This window comes from Aulostomus chinensis, chromosome 6 (assembly GCF_037954235.1).
Source record: "Aulostomus chinensis isolate RoL2024-O1b breed Wild chromosome 6, RoL_Achi_v1.0, whole genome shotgun sequence".
NCBI lineage: Eukaryota > Metazoa > Chordata > Actinopteri > Syngnathiformes > Aulostomidae > Aulostomus > Aulostomus chinensis.
The window spans coordinates 3703367-3716918 of record NC_141325.1 but is presented as its reverse complement, the minus strand read 5'-3'; the positions used below and the strand labels follow the sequence as shown (position 1 = coordinate 3716918).

The 13552-nt window shown below is 44.2% G+C and overlaps 1 protein-coding gene across 3 annotated transcripts in view; it reads right to left on the bottom strand.

Moving 5' to 3' along the window:
- Positions 1 to 13552, bottom strand: part of mctp1a (multiple C2 domains, transmembrane 1a) — a 124698-nt gene that overhangs the window by 72135 nt on the left and 39011 nt on the right. For all 3 annotated transcript variants that reach the window (XM_086205903.1, XM_086205904.1, XM_086205905.1), the window contains exon 2: positions 12081 to 12201. In XM_086205903.1, coding sequence (XP_086062029.1) covers positions 12081 to 12201 — 121 coding nt within the window. The remainder of the gene's footprint in view (positions 1 to 12080; positions 12202 to 13552) is intronic.

Below are 13552 nucleotides of genomic sequence, written 5' to 3'. Positions count from 1 at the left end.
ATGGATTGGCGCTCTCCACGTGGTTGGGTTAGAGGGTCACTGGACCACAAACTGAAAAACGACAGGGAGGTGCCGAAGGCAGACTGTTCTGGCAAGAAAAACGAGATAGGCCTTAATTGTAAGTGGTGAAAACAACCTATATTGATGTTTAAATGGCAGATACGGTTGAGTGGCTGGGTTCCACACAAACCCTGGACTGGATCCCAGTTGCCAATGGGAAGTGGACGCCAACGTTTTGACTGGCTACAGCTTCACTTAGTGCGTCCGTCACCGTCTTTCCCAAAGTCCACCAAGTATCTTGGTGCTTGTTTTTAAACCAGACATAAAATGGTACAGTTTAATGTGTAAAAGGGACACAAATCCTAATGGTCGGAAAAAGAAGAAAAGAAAAAAAAAAGCGGTGATAAGTCACATTAAGTGGTATCAAACTGGCACAAAGGAGGCGTTTGTCCCCAAGGATTCCTGAGCAGTACAGGGATTAACACTGGCCGACTGTAGGGATTCATCCATACCTTCTCCAGTAGCAGCGGCAGGTTTTTAAGCATTTATTTCATAAGTATGTATGACTGCGCTCATTCGAGGAGTGTGTGGTGGAGGGCAGAAAATCTTTAAAACAGTTAAATCACTGTATAATGAAGATCTCTGCTCCTGAGGCGCAGAGATGGATTAAACAAAAATAATCCAAGATTAGTTCGCCGAGCATCAATAACGCTCGTTTTACCATCAACTAGGGACGAGTATCATATCAGGGCGTTAATCATCTTCTATGCTGCTAGAACGAAGCGAGATCGTGGCTCAGGGTAGAGATAAATGTGATTGGGAGAGGACCCAGCAGTGTGCTCAGCAGGAATGGGTCGGGTGTGGTGTGAGGGCAGATCTAAAAGCTCCTGCTCGGGTTATTTTTGATAGCACCTCTCCGTCTTCCTGACAAGCAGAAAACATAATCCACTCATTTATCTCACACGCGCCAGACACCTGATGATAATACAGCATTAGGTTGCGAAACAAAAAGTACAATCCGTGGTCCACCATCTGTTTACAAAACAAAAGCCCTGCTGCCAAACTCCACATCTGCAACGGTACACCCTTTAAATTACACAGTCCACTTACATGAAGTCTCGCGTTTCTGCATTCTTGGAAGAAAGCAGCTCAAATTCTTCATATTCAGTCCATCTTTAAATTCAATAAAAAGAAAAAAAAATCAGGGCTACTCTACTTCATTAATATATTCATCATGACGAATTCATTACAATAATTTAATTTGCTGGTGCTGCTGCAGTAGCAGGCGGGTGAGTGACAAGATCAGAACATTGTTAGCCGGTACAGTGTCTGAGCTAAAGAGACAGGGGAGATAATCATAGATTTCCAGGGAGGAGAGTGTAGGAAATTGCTAGGAAACCAGCTGAAAGGGTTTAAGTGCTTTCAATTTCATCACACTATAATCCCTGCAGACTGTAAAAGGGATTACAACATTCATAAAATACTAAAATTGACTCATAATGGAAAATGAGAAAATGCGTCTCCGGCCAGCTAAGGTTCAGGTATACACATCTGTGTGTATGCTTGCGAGACAAAACTAACAAGTTTCTCCAAATCAAAATAAAGATTGTCACAAACAAGTAACTTACACAATGGCAAATCAATCTGATTCACTCAGCTCACAGGGATGTAGCTTAGCGAATAGCAGCAATGCTAACATTACCCCAGCAAGAGCAAAAGTTAATAACACTGTGTGTAGCTGGCAAATGGTACATGTAAGTCGACAGTTTGTTTTTCAACAAAAATATCAGGCTGACCAGATATGTCACTGTCTCCAAAACAATACCAGTGTTTACAGTAGGCTAATTATTCATAGTCAGGAAAGCTAACGTTATGCTAGCAAGATTCAAAATGCACAAAATTGCTTACGGCTGACAAAAAGTAAACATAAGATGGCGGCACCCTAAACAACAAGATTATCCAGTGAACCAGAAATGTCACCGTCTCCAACTAAATATCAAGATTTTAAACAAACAAATCACCATCAATGTCAACTGTCTGACAAAGCCTGAGGCGTAGAGTTGATGAGCAACTCTTGTCAAAACAGTCGGCTGATGCTGTCCTAGCTGCGGAAATTGTTATCCTCTCCGATTACCTGAAAGACACGCTGAAGTCCTCCATTTTGTTGAAATGCGTTAACTCATTAGCCAACTTCCCCCACAGAGCCGCAGGGTGGAAGCTGCTAGTTGGATGTAGTTTCTGCCACCTCCTCCCCCGAGTCAGAGAGCAGGTTGACTCGGAAAACATTCAAGCAAATTCCTTGTCATTGCTGTTGAACAACTGCTGTACTTTATCCTTCTCCTCCATCAGGTTACTCCGCCCCACCGTGTTACATTATGTTGTTTCATTCCCCTCCAGTGCTCTGAATCTAGCTTCATTAGCCGTTAGCCTCGAAGGCGTTCTACTAGAACGATTTTCTTGCAGAAAACCCATTAAGAACCGTGGTGAACTGCAGTACAAACAGCTTATATTGGAGATCATACATGTCACTTTTACACACAAAAGGGACTTAAAAACTGCATCTGTTAGCCATAATTTCTATTGATTTTATACAAAATATTTAAAACTGACAGATTTAGTTTTAAAGCGATTCTTTTGTGTTATTATTAGGTAATTAAAACGACTTTAGGCCACAAAGCTCTGTGGTTAGGTGTGGAAAAACATTTTCACAGCGTTGTCTGTGACTTACAAAGGTTAGAGAGACTTTCCAAAGGACTTCCAGGCAAACGTCTCCTGTGCGCACGTCATTATCAAGTGTCATCACTATGACTTTGTGTTGATTTCTTTGCTGCCAATTCTATGGCAGTGACAGTGGAGTCCTGAGAGTATTTTGTTTCCCCCCTGCGCTGCAGAAAACTACCATCATGACTTCACACAGTCACCCACACAAAGAAGTTGTCATTGTTATGATGAATGAGCCACCGGTCCTCACCTCTCTGAGTTTATTACCGGCTCACGCTCATCCTCCCGGCTCATTCATGACCAGTGCAAACAGTTTCATCAGCACCTGTCTGTTTTAGCATCCTTAGAGGCAGCCAGGATCGTATGGAGCTTTGATGAACCTCTGACTGAAGGGGGGGGGGGGGGGGTAACACTCCTTCCTGTCTGCCACAGTAGGAGGGAGAGTGGACAGTTCTGGGGCATGTACGCTGAGGAGAAGAGACATCTGGCGCAGTGGAAAGGATGTTAAATACTCATGAGGGCAAGTTCAAATGAACGCTACAACACCTGACTCAATGTCATGGTCATGGTCAAGGCTTTTTTTAAAATAAGCTAGTGAGACGTAAAAGATAACGCATGGTTGTAATAGTTACGCCACCGTGTTGGCCAGGACTTCCTCCTGGGAGAGATTCAATAGGAATGATCCTGCTAGGTTACATCTTACATCTCTGCGTAGTTGCCGTTTTTGCTCGGAAGGTAGAATCCATTACACCTGAGTGTGGGGGGGGGGGGGTAGTTACAACGCCACCTGTTTGGGTCTATCTTTTTAAACATTGATGTGCTCCTCCCGGTGGGTGGACCGGGCTTTTGACACCTGCCTCCTTTTTTAGTCTGGATTTCCTGAATTTTCATTTTGATTTTGTGGATAAACCAGGAACTGAAAGGCGAGTAGTGACGCCACAGGTGCACAGGGCGGCGGAGGTAGTCGCTCTCTCCTTCATCACCCTGCACACTGATGTGACGAGCAATTAAATTATTCTGCTTCCTCTTTTTCATCATCAGTCTGTAGATATTCATTACACACTCGTGATCAATAGCCTTCTGTGCCAGTCCAGGGCAGACAAGAGTCCTGAATTATTAACCGATAATATATGAGGCGGTAATGAGATTTGCTCTGAGGAAGATGTGATATCATTTGCTAGAAATAAGTTTCATACACCAGGGCGAAAAATATGAAAATATTGCCGTTTTATGTTTTACAGTAGGTTGTAGAAGCATTACAATTTCAGGCTTGCTCCCTGTTATTAGCCTTTACTAGTACATATAAATATACAGCGCTGCATAAATATTCCTGCCAGTTCCGTACCCGGACCATATAATGTAGGTTGAGTTTATATCCAGCAGATTTGAGATGTACTGAGAGCATCTTGAGCAGACAAACAATGAATATGAATGAGAAGCCGCCTGCTGATCACATTAGATATCCATCCATGATGAATAACGCCTGTATAAAATCGGAAACCGACCCAGGTGTTGTCAGGATAACGCGCATCGCAAGTCATGAAGGTTCCAGTCAGGAACGGCGACACACGAGGAGACACGGACGGATGTATTTACTGTAAACACAGGATGATCCAGTCTATTAAAACTGATAGGGTTCATCTACCGGGATGTGTGTTGCTCAAGTGATAAATTACACACATTAATGCAACTGCGTGACGCTAGTTCAGCTTATTGTTTGCTGTAAAACGTATGGCAAACAACAAGAACATGCTAGCACAGCCGAGTGAACAACTGTCGGGATTACACATTTAACAACCCTGCACATAGAAATACATGAAGAAAAAAAAAAACACCTTATTTTCTTCACTTTGTCATCATTTAGCTGCAGGGAGGTTTAAGTTATAAATGTGTTTAATTGCAGACATTTATAAAACAAAATGGAGTCACTAGCACCATTACTATCGAGCACGCTACATTTATGAGATTATGTACGCTAATCACGGGTGCTTAACGAGACAGAGCTCTTGGTCGCTCGCACCTGTGCTTCACTCCAACGTCGTGTCAGCCCTACTTGTTTGTAGGAGTGCAGCTAGCACTCACAACCGTGCACCGCATTTACCTTGCAACCGTGGACAGGCACCTTTCCGTGGCATGTTAAAAAAAAAAAGAAGCTATTTTTAACCTGAACTTGACCTCACGATCATATGACATTGTTTTAACTGCAGCAGATGTCTCTCCTCCTCAGCATACATGTCCCACAACTTTCCACTCTTTTTGAATTAATTATTAAGAGTAACGTACAGCAGGGGACCGGTGCAGCAGCTTGGCTAAACTCTGCCTCCACCCTGCAGATGGACCAAATGTCCTGGCACCAGCATGGTAGACTGAAGTATCTGCTAAACCTGATTAAAGCAAGCGTAACCACTGGCGAGCTCCGTGGTCAGTTTTGATCATATAATCAAGTGAGTAAGATGAAATTAAACCAAACTGAGGGTGGAATTGAAGTTACTGTGTGTCGTGCAGAACAGAAAATAGCGAAAACAGCAATTCACAAGGCGTGTTGACCACTGCTGTGACTGATAGGCTTCACTTTTTAGCCGTAAAGGCTTGGACCAAGTCCACTACCGGGGGCATCAGGAGTGTATAACACAAGGTGTGACCCTAAACTGAAGACTTCCCCACACATGTGAACACACACACTCTCAAGAGTCAATGCTCCTCTTTGTGACTGAACCTCCTTCGATTCGTGTCACTTCAATAAACCTTCTTTCAAAGTCACTTACTCGTTTCCTCTCACATATTGATCCCAAATTCTGCATTGCTCTGCCTTTTTTTTTTCTTCACACACCGCTGCTCAGCTGCACCATGCAACACACCTCTTCAGGTATTTCCTTTAATACCCCCCCCCCCCCCCAAAAAAAATTAAATCTTAAAATTAGGGCCAGCCCATCTGGAGTGCGGCTGATTCTATTCAGTGTGGGTGGGCTCGCCGCTGTTTTTAAGAACCACAACACAAGAGGAGAATCAATGACGCATGTCATGCGTTGCAGGAGGATGACGAGGATAAAAACGTGCAGGAGCTGCCTATAAAACACAGTCGTGCTCAGCCTGCAAACCTGGAAAAGCCTCACTCTCAGACTGTACCGTAGAAACCGTGGGCGGCTCTGCGAGTGTGTATTCTGCGCTCATATTTGTCCTGTCAGGATGGACAGATGGCTGCAGCACTGGGGTTTCCCATTACCCAGAATGCAGTCTGCTCAAAAGGATATATTGGGCAGCGCTGCAGACACAAGACATCCCTTTGTGGGATACTGACAGATGGGTTGAGTGCATACCTCATTACAATTACACACAATCCCATACTTGGTTGCCTGGCGTGTGCTGAGGAGTTTACTTTGCTCACGTTTTCTCCAAATGGACCCTCGCTAATGTGCAACACGGGTCTGCTGCGAGTATGAGATACCATCCCAGTCAGATCTTTTGCCTCCTGCAGGGGAGCTGACTGAGCAGAAATGCGCAGACAAAAGCACAGCGTGCTGGAGGATAATACAGGAGGTGAGAACTCAGCGAAGGGAAGTTGCACTGCAACGAGACGACCCGCTGACAGTGGCGTCACGCTCCAGATCTCTGGCTGCTTTCGCACCTTACGAGAAGGCACCAGACGAAATACTCTAATTAGGCTTTGAAGGCCTGAGAATTTAAACACTGTCGACACAAATATTTAATCCTTTACATACGCACACATTCCAGGAGACACACGCGTTCCCTATAATGAGCCAGCAATATGTAGAAGCCATAATCACCGAGCCCGTCATTAGTTAGCATCAGTTAATTGGAGTCTAGAGGGGATACGCAGTGTCTGGGAAGCTGAATAATGTCCCACATCTGGTGCACGACAGCAACGACTTTCACAAGTCAGAAAACTGCATACATCTTCCCATCAGATGCCTAGTTACATCTGGAGCATTTTTTTAAGGCACTGGAGTGAAGAGAGAAAATTCTTAAGCAATTTTGACGCACCTGTTGCACAGAGTGAGTGAGTTAAAGCCATGCTTCACCCCAAAAGTGTATTTTGCCTGTCACGTACCTCCGAATAGGTCTCTCAGGTCTCTTGCTTCTTTGTGGATGCGGAAAGAGCCAGCCAGGTATAATTAGCTTGAAGCTAACGGCACCCAAAATCAACCAGCGACAAATAACAGCAGCACTGCTCACAACCATCCACTTCTTCTACTTGACGTCAATTCGGTAATCAACATATGCTTTAATTTTAGCTAAATTAAAGTGGGAGCACCGAGCACGACCAGCTCGTGCATCCACTTTTTATCAACGAGCTTGAAAGAAAACCCCAAAACTCGTTCCCATGGAAGCAACGTCGTCAAAATGCACAGCCAGGCAAACGTTAGATACCTCATTTATCCCTTAATTTATGGCGCTCCTGCTCACATTCCCTCACAAAGCTTGAGGGCGGCTTTCATTTCTGACCTGGGATCATTTTTAATGCATCATTCATTCATACCAGACATCGAGCTTGGCGCTGAATCGATTCTATCACTTCATTTGAATTGATGGTCTAGGATGTTTTTTTTTTTTTAATGAAAATTGATTTGCACTTTCTTTAGAGTAATTACAGTAACAAACAGTCACCATTTCACTTCCCTGGGCTGAGTGAGCTCTCCCGGGTCATAGAAACCCCCCACTAAGAGTCCTCAAAGGAAATTCTAGATATCAGCCTGCTAGTAGTGAGGAGGTCCTCCTCAAAGAAAGCACCTTCTCATCCGGTCTAAACCTTCCAGCATCACAAACACACAGCCGAATGAAAAGCCTGTGTCTCTTGTGAGTAGCACAAGATGGTGTCAGCCCCAAAACCACCTGCTGAAACACAGGCCATTTATAATAAAATAGACATCAGCGGTGCTTCATATCACCGATGTGCTCGTGGTTTTAACTATGAACTACGTCAAGTCAGGAGGTGATGGCAGAGACAGACAGACAGACAGACAAGCAGGTTTGGAAGTGAAGATTCATTGACAAAACAAAACGTACTCACTCCCTGGTGCACAACCAACAAGGACGAGGGATTGATTAACAACAGCAGCAGCATGAACTGACCGACTCAGAGAGGCCAAACCGCAGCTCCACTAACAACACAACCAGAAACAGGAGGGCAGGGAAGGAGCTCACTGGGTAGGTCACACCGGGGACAGGGCTGTGGCTGAGGAGGACTGATGACCAGCCAAGGAACAGGTGAGCGGGTGGGGGCGGAGGGAAAACAGACAAAGACAGGAAGAACAGCAAGCAGACTCACAAGGGAAGGCATTTCAAAATAAAAACAGGAAGTGACAAGAAACACCGACAGAAAAAACAAGAAACAGTGTAAAAAAAAAAAGTTTACAAAACTGAAAATAAACTGCTAAAAGGACTTTAAGAAGTGCTGGTATGTATGGAGTGTAATTTCAGAGGGGAATCAGCTAGTCTCCAGCCTCAATCACCTCAGGCCACCATAGTTTGATTGTAGGTGGAGATATTTCATCAGGCTACCTGAATTTCGCTCTGTTTGCTGAAACACACACCTGCGGCTGGCCGCAGCAGTTGACCGCACAGTCCCTTCTTCAGCAACTGTACCAGAGGTAGAGTTGTTCCAGTCGTTATCCGATGGTCATCACCGGGTTCTCAGCTAAGTGTTGTGCCGCTTCTGTGGATCTTCTTGCTGTTTTCTAACTTTGTAGTGTCGCTATCCTGTCGTCTGCCTCCTGTGCTCGCTCCCCATAGCCGTGCTAACACCAGCACGTTAGCTCTGCTGCTATGACTCGAGTTAATTATGGTGGAGTTTATGGTTTTGTTACTCACTTTTTTTTTTAATGAACATCAATTTTGGGGCATTAAACCACACTATATAAGTTATGGATTCTTTAGTGTTGGTGTTGAGCTCATTTAATTTGTAGCAGTTGAGCTATTTTGATGTTTCCTATGGGGCCTTTGTTGCTCATGACCAAATGCTAACATAAAATGTTAGCTGTGCTCCCATCAGGCTAACATGGTTAGTTGTTTCTGGATGAGCCAACGTATTTTATCTCGTTCCAAAGATCTGCAGCTTGAATTAATGCCCGCTTGAATCAAATCTAAGCTAAGCTACTGGTAACTGCTAATCTGGTTAGCTTTGATAAGGATGCTGATACATTGGAGCAGTAAATGTTTTGGTGTTTTCTTCTTCCCCACTTTTGTTAAATAACTTCTGAGCTATGCCATGAATGTGCTTTTATTTCAGCTTTGAAGTTTTTTAAGTGACTATTTTGTTCTTTCAAGGAGTTTTATAGTGCCTCTTGGCAGCGTCCCCCTGCTAGCTTTTCTGTTGGACATTGTCTTGAAAGAAGCTGGTGCCCTGATGATGACAAATAAACTGAGAGTATGTAGTATATGCCACAAATCTGGAGTGAAAGTCCAGTCTTTGTTCCAAACCTTTAACTTGAGTCTTTTCTCTGTCATCCGCAGCTTTGATGGCCTCGCTAAGTCATAAAATAACCATAAAAATCCCTCGGTTGTGAATTCATTACCACGTCAAGGTGCCTGGGAGACATTGCCATGTCATCTGTTCGATGGAGATTCCGACACTTTCATTAAGGGGCTGGAGAGGGACAGTTTTACGGGTGCGAGAGTGTCATTTATCTCTGCTGGTTATCGAGTTGGTTGGTTTGTCGCGGCGGCTCGTCCTTTGATTGGCTATGAGGATTGTTCTCTGGTTCAGGTTTAAAAACAAAAAGGCTCCTTCATCACATAACATGGAGGGAAGACAAAGCACCCAATATGAAACTGGATTCCCCTTTTCTCTCTCTCTCTCTCTCTCTCTCTCTCTCTCACACACACACTCACTCACTCTTTAGTCTGGATCATCACATTCTCTGGGGCCATACATCACTACGATACACCCTGCGGAGCTGCTGTGAGAGACTAGAACAGTCCATCATACTTGTTTTCGACCTGTAAGCCTCTTACAAGGCCACTTCTTCTTGGCATCAGGTGTAAATTCCAACATCATTTCATATTTAAGAACTGACAGAAAATGTCGTGAACATAAAGGTCTTTTCATTTATTCTACACGCTGATCAGAGTGTTTCAGTGTTTGTGTGATGCTCACACACACACACACACACACACACACACACAAAGCAGTGCTATTGATGCCACGCTGGCTTACACGATAATGAAGTGGATTTTATGCTTCTCTGCATGTCAAGGAGCGTCTTTGCAGCTCAGTTATATTTAGTTTCCCCTACAGGTAGGACTGAATGGATATCTAAAATTGCAGACGTAACTATTTGAATCATTTATAATTCATGTCAGAGCTTTTAGGGAGTCATTAGGTGGCAAAATGCCTCCCGCAGAGCTGACATCCCAACTCAGCTCCAGTAGTACCAGGAAAAACGGGTAGATGTTGGTTAAACCATGACGTCATTGTTACTCCTCAACAAGACGGCAGCGATGTGAACGAACTGATTGGCTGTATGCACACTCCATGTTAGTCCTTCCAGAAAAATGTGTGATTGCAGAGTTTTTTTGTGATTGTTGCTGGCAAAAATCCTTGATTATGCAGCACGTTTTCTTAAAATAAAAAAAATAATTAAAAAAAACGCGATGGAATATGCAGGATATTCATGCAATTTTATGAGATGAAATTGCGGTAACTTGCAAAAACTGCAGTTTGATGAATAAGGAAAACAAAAGTGATTCCCGCGACAGCCAGGCTCAAACTTACAGAGCGTAAACGAGTCAAACAAGCTCCAAGCTTGTTCTTGTCGGCAAACGAGACTGACTTGGGGTCCTCATCGTGTCTTCTTCGCGGGGTTTGCTGCTTTCCGACTGTGCCGTCACTTCACAACGTTCCCATCAACAGGAGGGAAATAGGCCGCTCTTGGGTGAAGTAAACGCAACATTTTTTTCAACTTTGTTGTGTTGAATTATGCGATCGCATAATGGCGTTTTTTCTGGAGGGGCTTCCATCTTCAGATTTTGCATTAACTGCTATAATAATAACCAGAGGAAGTCTTCTCTTACCATTGTGTGATGCATACTAACGATTACAGCTGAGGGTTTTAATTAAAATGATTGAATTCAGTTCACCATATATCTGGCTTTCTTAAGCTCAGGACGGGAAAGAGGAGCTCTGTACCTCACCATCAATTACCCTGATAGACAGGTTTCCACAGGTCATCGAATTCATACCTGTTGTCATAGTGACGGCTACAGCTGCTACAGAAACCTTGGCATCCATCATCTTCCACAACTACCTCTGAGAGTTTATTGTCCTCACCCTTGCTTTTTTTTTTTTTTGCTGCCTTGCCCTTTTCACTATGCAAGGTATGACTAATCGCTACCTAAACTGATTGTATGATCCCTGTTCAGGTGGCCTCTACCGTGACGCGGTCTCCGCTAAAGGTGTAATTACAATCACGCCACAGCAGTGAATCATGCCGACGCTGTGAATCCTGGTAAACATTTAGCCCTAACTGGAGATAATATCTCTCACACCAGCACATAGAACAGGTAAAATACATTTCTTTATTTTCGCAAAGGAAGGAAAAACACGCAGTGAGAAGCTCAGCAGTGCATAACACACCACCACTGACTTTTTGTTCGTCCCTGGGGACGTTTTTGTCTTCGAGGAAAACTTTTTAGAGGAGTGTCGAAAGGTTAAGCATTGTGCCATTCGGTCTTTGGATATCTGGTCTTGAGATTCTGTGTTTATTTGTCCTGTTAAGTCACACAAAAAAGGGGAAACACTTCCTAAAGCTACCTGGCAGGTGATTGAACAAGTTTACTTCCATCAAGAGAAGTCTTCCTGATGATATGAGGCAATGGCAGCGTCGACGCTAATCTCTCCAGATCATTGTTCTGACTGATAAGTAGCTTCTGGCAGTTTTACACAGGGGCCACACCTGTATCTCCTCATAGGGTGCCGACTGACCCCCTCCAGACACAAACGCTGACGAGAGGGTTTCAGACGTCGTGATCTCGTGAAACCAGCGTACATCACAAAAGTACCCAGTGGCGTGAAATGTGACCGTTTCTTCGCGGAGGCCGAAGCTAAGAAGAAATACACTGAATCATTCCTGGTAATTTCATCTGACTTCACACAGTAGAAGGCCGGGAGAGGTGTGATCCAATAAAACTTTCGGAGAGTGAAGAGGACAGGCAGGCAGAGGGGAGAGAGAAAGATGAGAAAACGAAGTGAGAGAATGAAAATAAATAGCGCCTCCAGAAATATTACATCGGCATAAGTCGGCACATATAAAACTAGAGGGAGCAGTAAAGATGAGAGTTGCACTGTGTGTGCCGGGACTGATGAGTTAAAGGTGCCAGGAGGAATGAAGTCCTCGCCTCACCTGTGCGATCTCGGATGGCCAGGTTGTTCCCTTTCTTCAGGATGATATCCAGCTGGTACATGGCTGGACTTGGGGGCCGAGGGGGAGGTTCTGCATTACTGGGGCCCACGATGTTGATGCCCTGTCGGAACAAGGAGAAACATAAGTGTTCCAGGTACAACCAGAACAGTCGACATGACTACAGTCCAGCAGTTTCTGCCCCCTTGTACCTGAGAGAATCTGAGCCCAGGTGTGAGGCTTACCTACATCTACATGTAACGATGAAAAAGGTCAAATTTCAAATCGTTTTATTTTATTTTTCATTAAAAAACAAATGATGAAATGTTATGTAATCGTAATATTAGACATGAGATTGCGCTTCAGCCCAACCCAAGATTATGCTTTTATTACATATTTGCGAAGAATTGCGAAGCTCTGAGTGAACTGTGATGGAGGAAACAAGCCTGTAGGAACTTCCTTGGAGTGTGCAGATGCGGCATGAGTAGCATATTTATTATATATGAGCAAGCAGAGCCTGAAATCTCCTTTGGAAGCTGCGTAGCATCTTAGGAGGTTCATGATGTCTGCAGCCCTGAGGTCAACGCTGTACTCGCTGATAGGGCTTCCCCCACTGGCTCTGGCTGCCATATTCTCAGAGATGCTTATACTTTCCTTCTCGTCTTATCTTTTCCTCTCCTCTCCATTAGTCAACCCAGGCGTGGGTTCCCCTGTCAAGACTCACCCAGCTATCGTGCTCAGAGACGAGGCTAAGAATAACGATAAAAGAGCAAAAGAAATTGCGAGTAGACCACAGGGAGGCTACTCGCTAGTGGGGCTAAGAACAGCTCCCACTGGCGAAGAGGTAGATGAGGAGAAAAAAATCTCTCTGCAGCTGGGAAAAAAAAAACAGGCTTAGGGAGACAAATGGAAAGAGAGAAAAGCACAGTCAATTAAATTTACCCTGTCGTAGCATTTCTGGTCATTTCTAATTTTTCTTTCTGCACTGTCTGGCTGTTTTTAAAAATAGACATTTTTAACCCAGATTCGACAAAAACACACAACCCAGATAAGAGATGAGCCTGCAGTAGTCGCTGAACAAAGTTTGTTTTGGTTGCTAAAATAGCCCAGAATAGAAGCTGCAACCACATGTTTCATCAGCGGCATGATGAAACCTAACGAGTTAGAATCTAACATCGTCGAATGCAACGGTGCTGGGCTGTTCATCCGTTGTTTGGGGACAACCCCGGGGATACAGGCTCATCGTGGAGAGGATGATTACACTGCGGTCCACGTGGTTCCTCTGTGTTACAGCAGGTGTCTCCAAAATAGTTACCTGCTGTTGATTGTCCTTCATTATCAGGCTGCATATGAGGACATAGAATTGGCAAAATAAACAACAGCATGAATCCATTGTGCCAGAGACTGTAGGAGATGTTTTTTTTTCTACGTCACGTATTACGCTTGAAAACCGGGGGATTGCAACAGTGTCACCT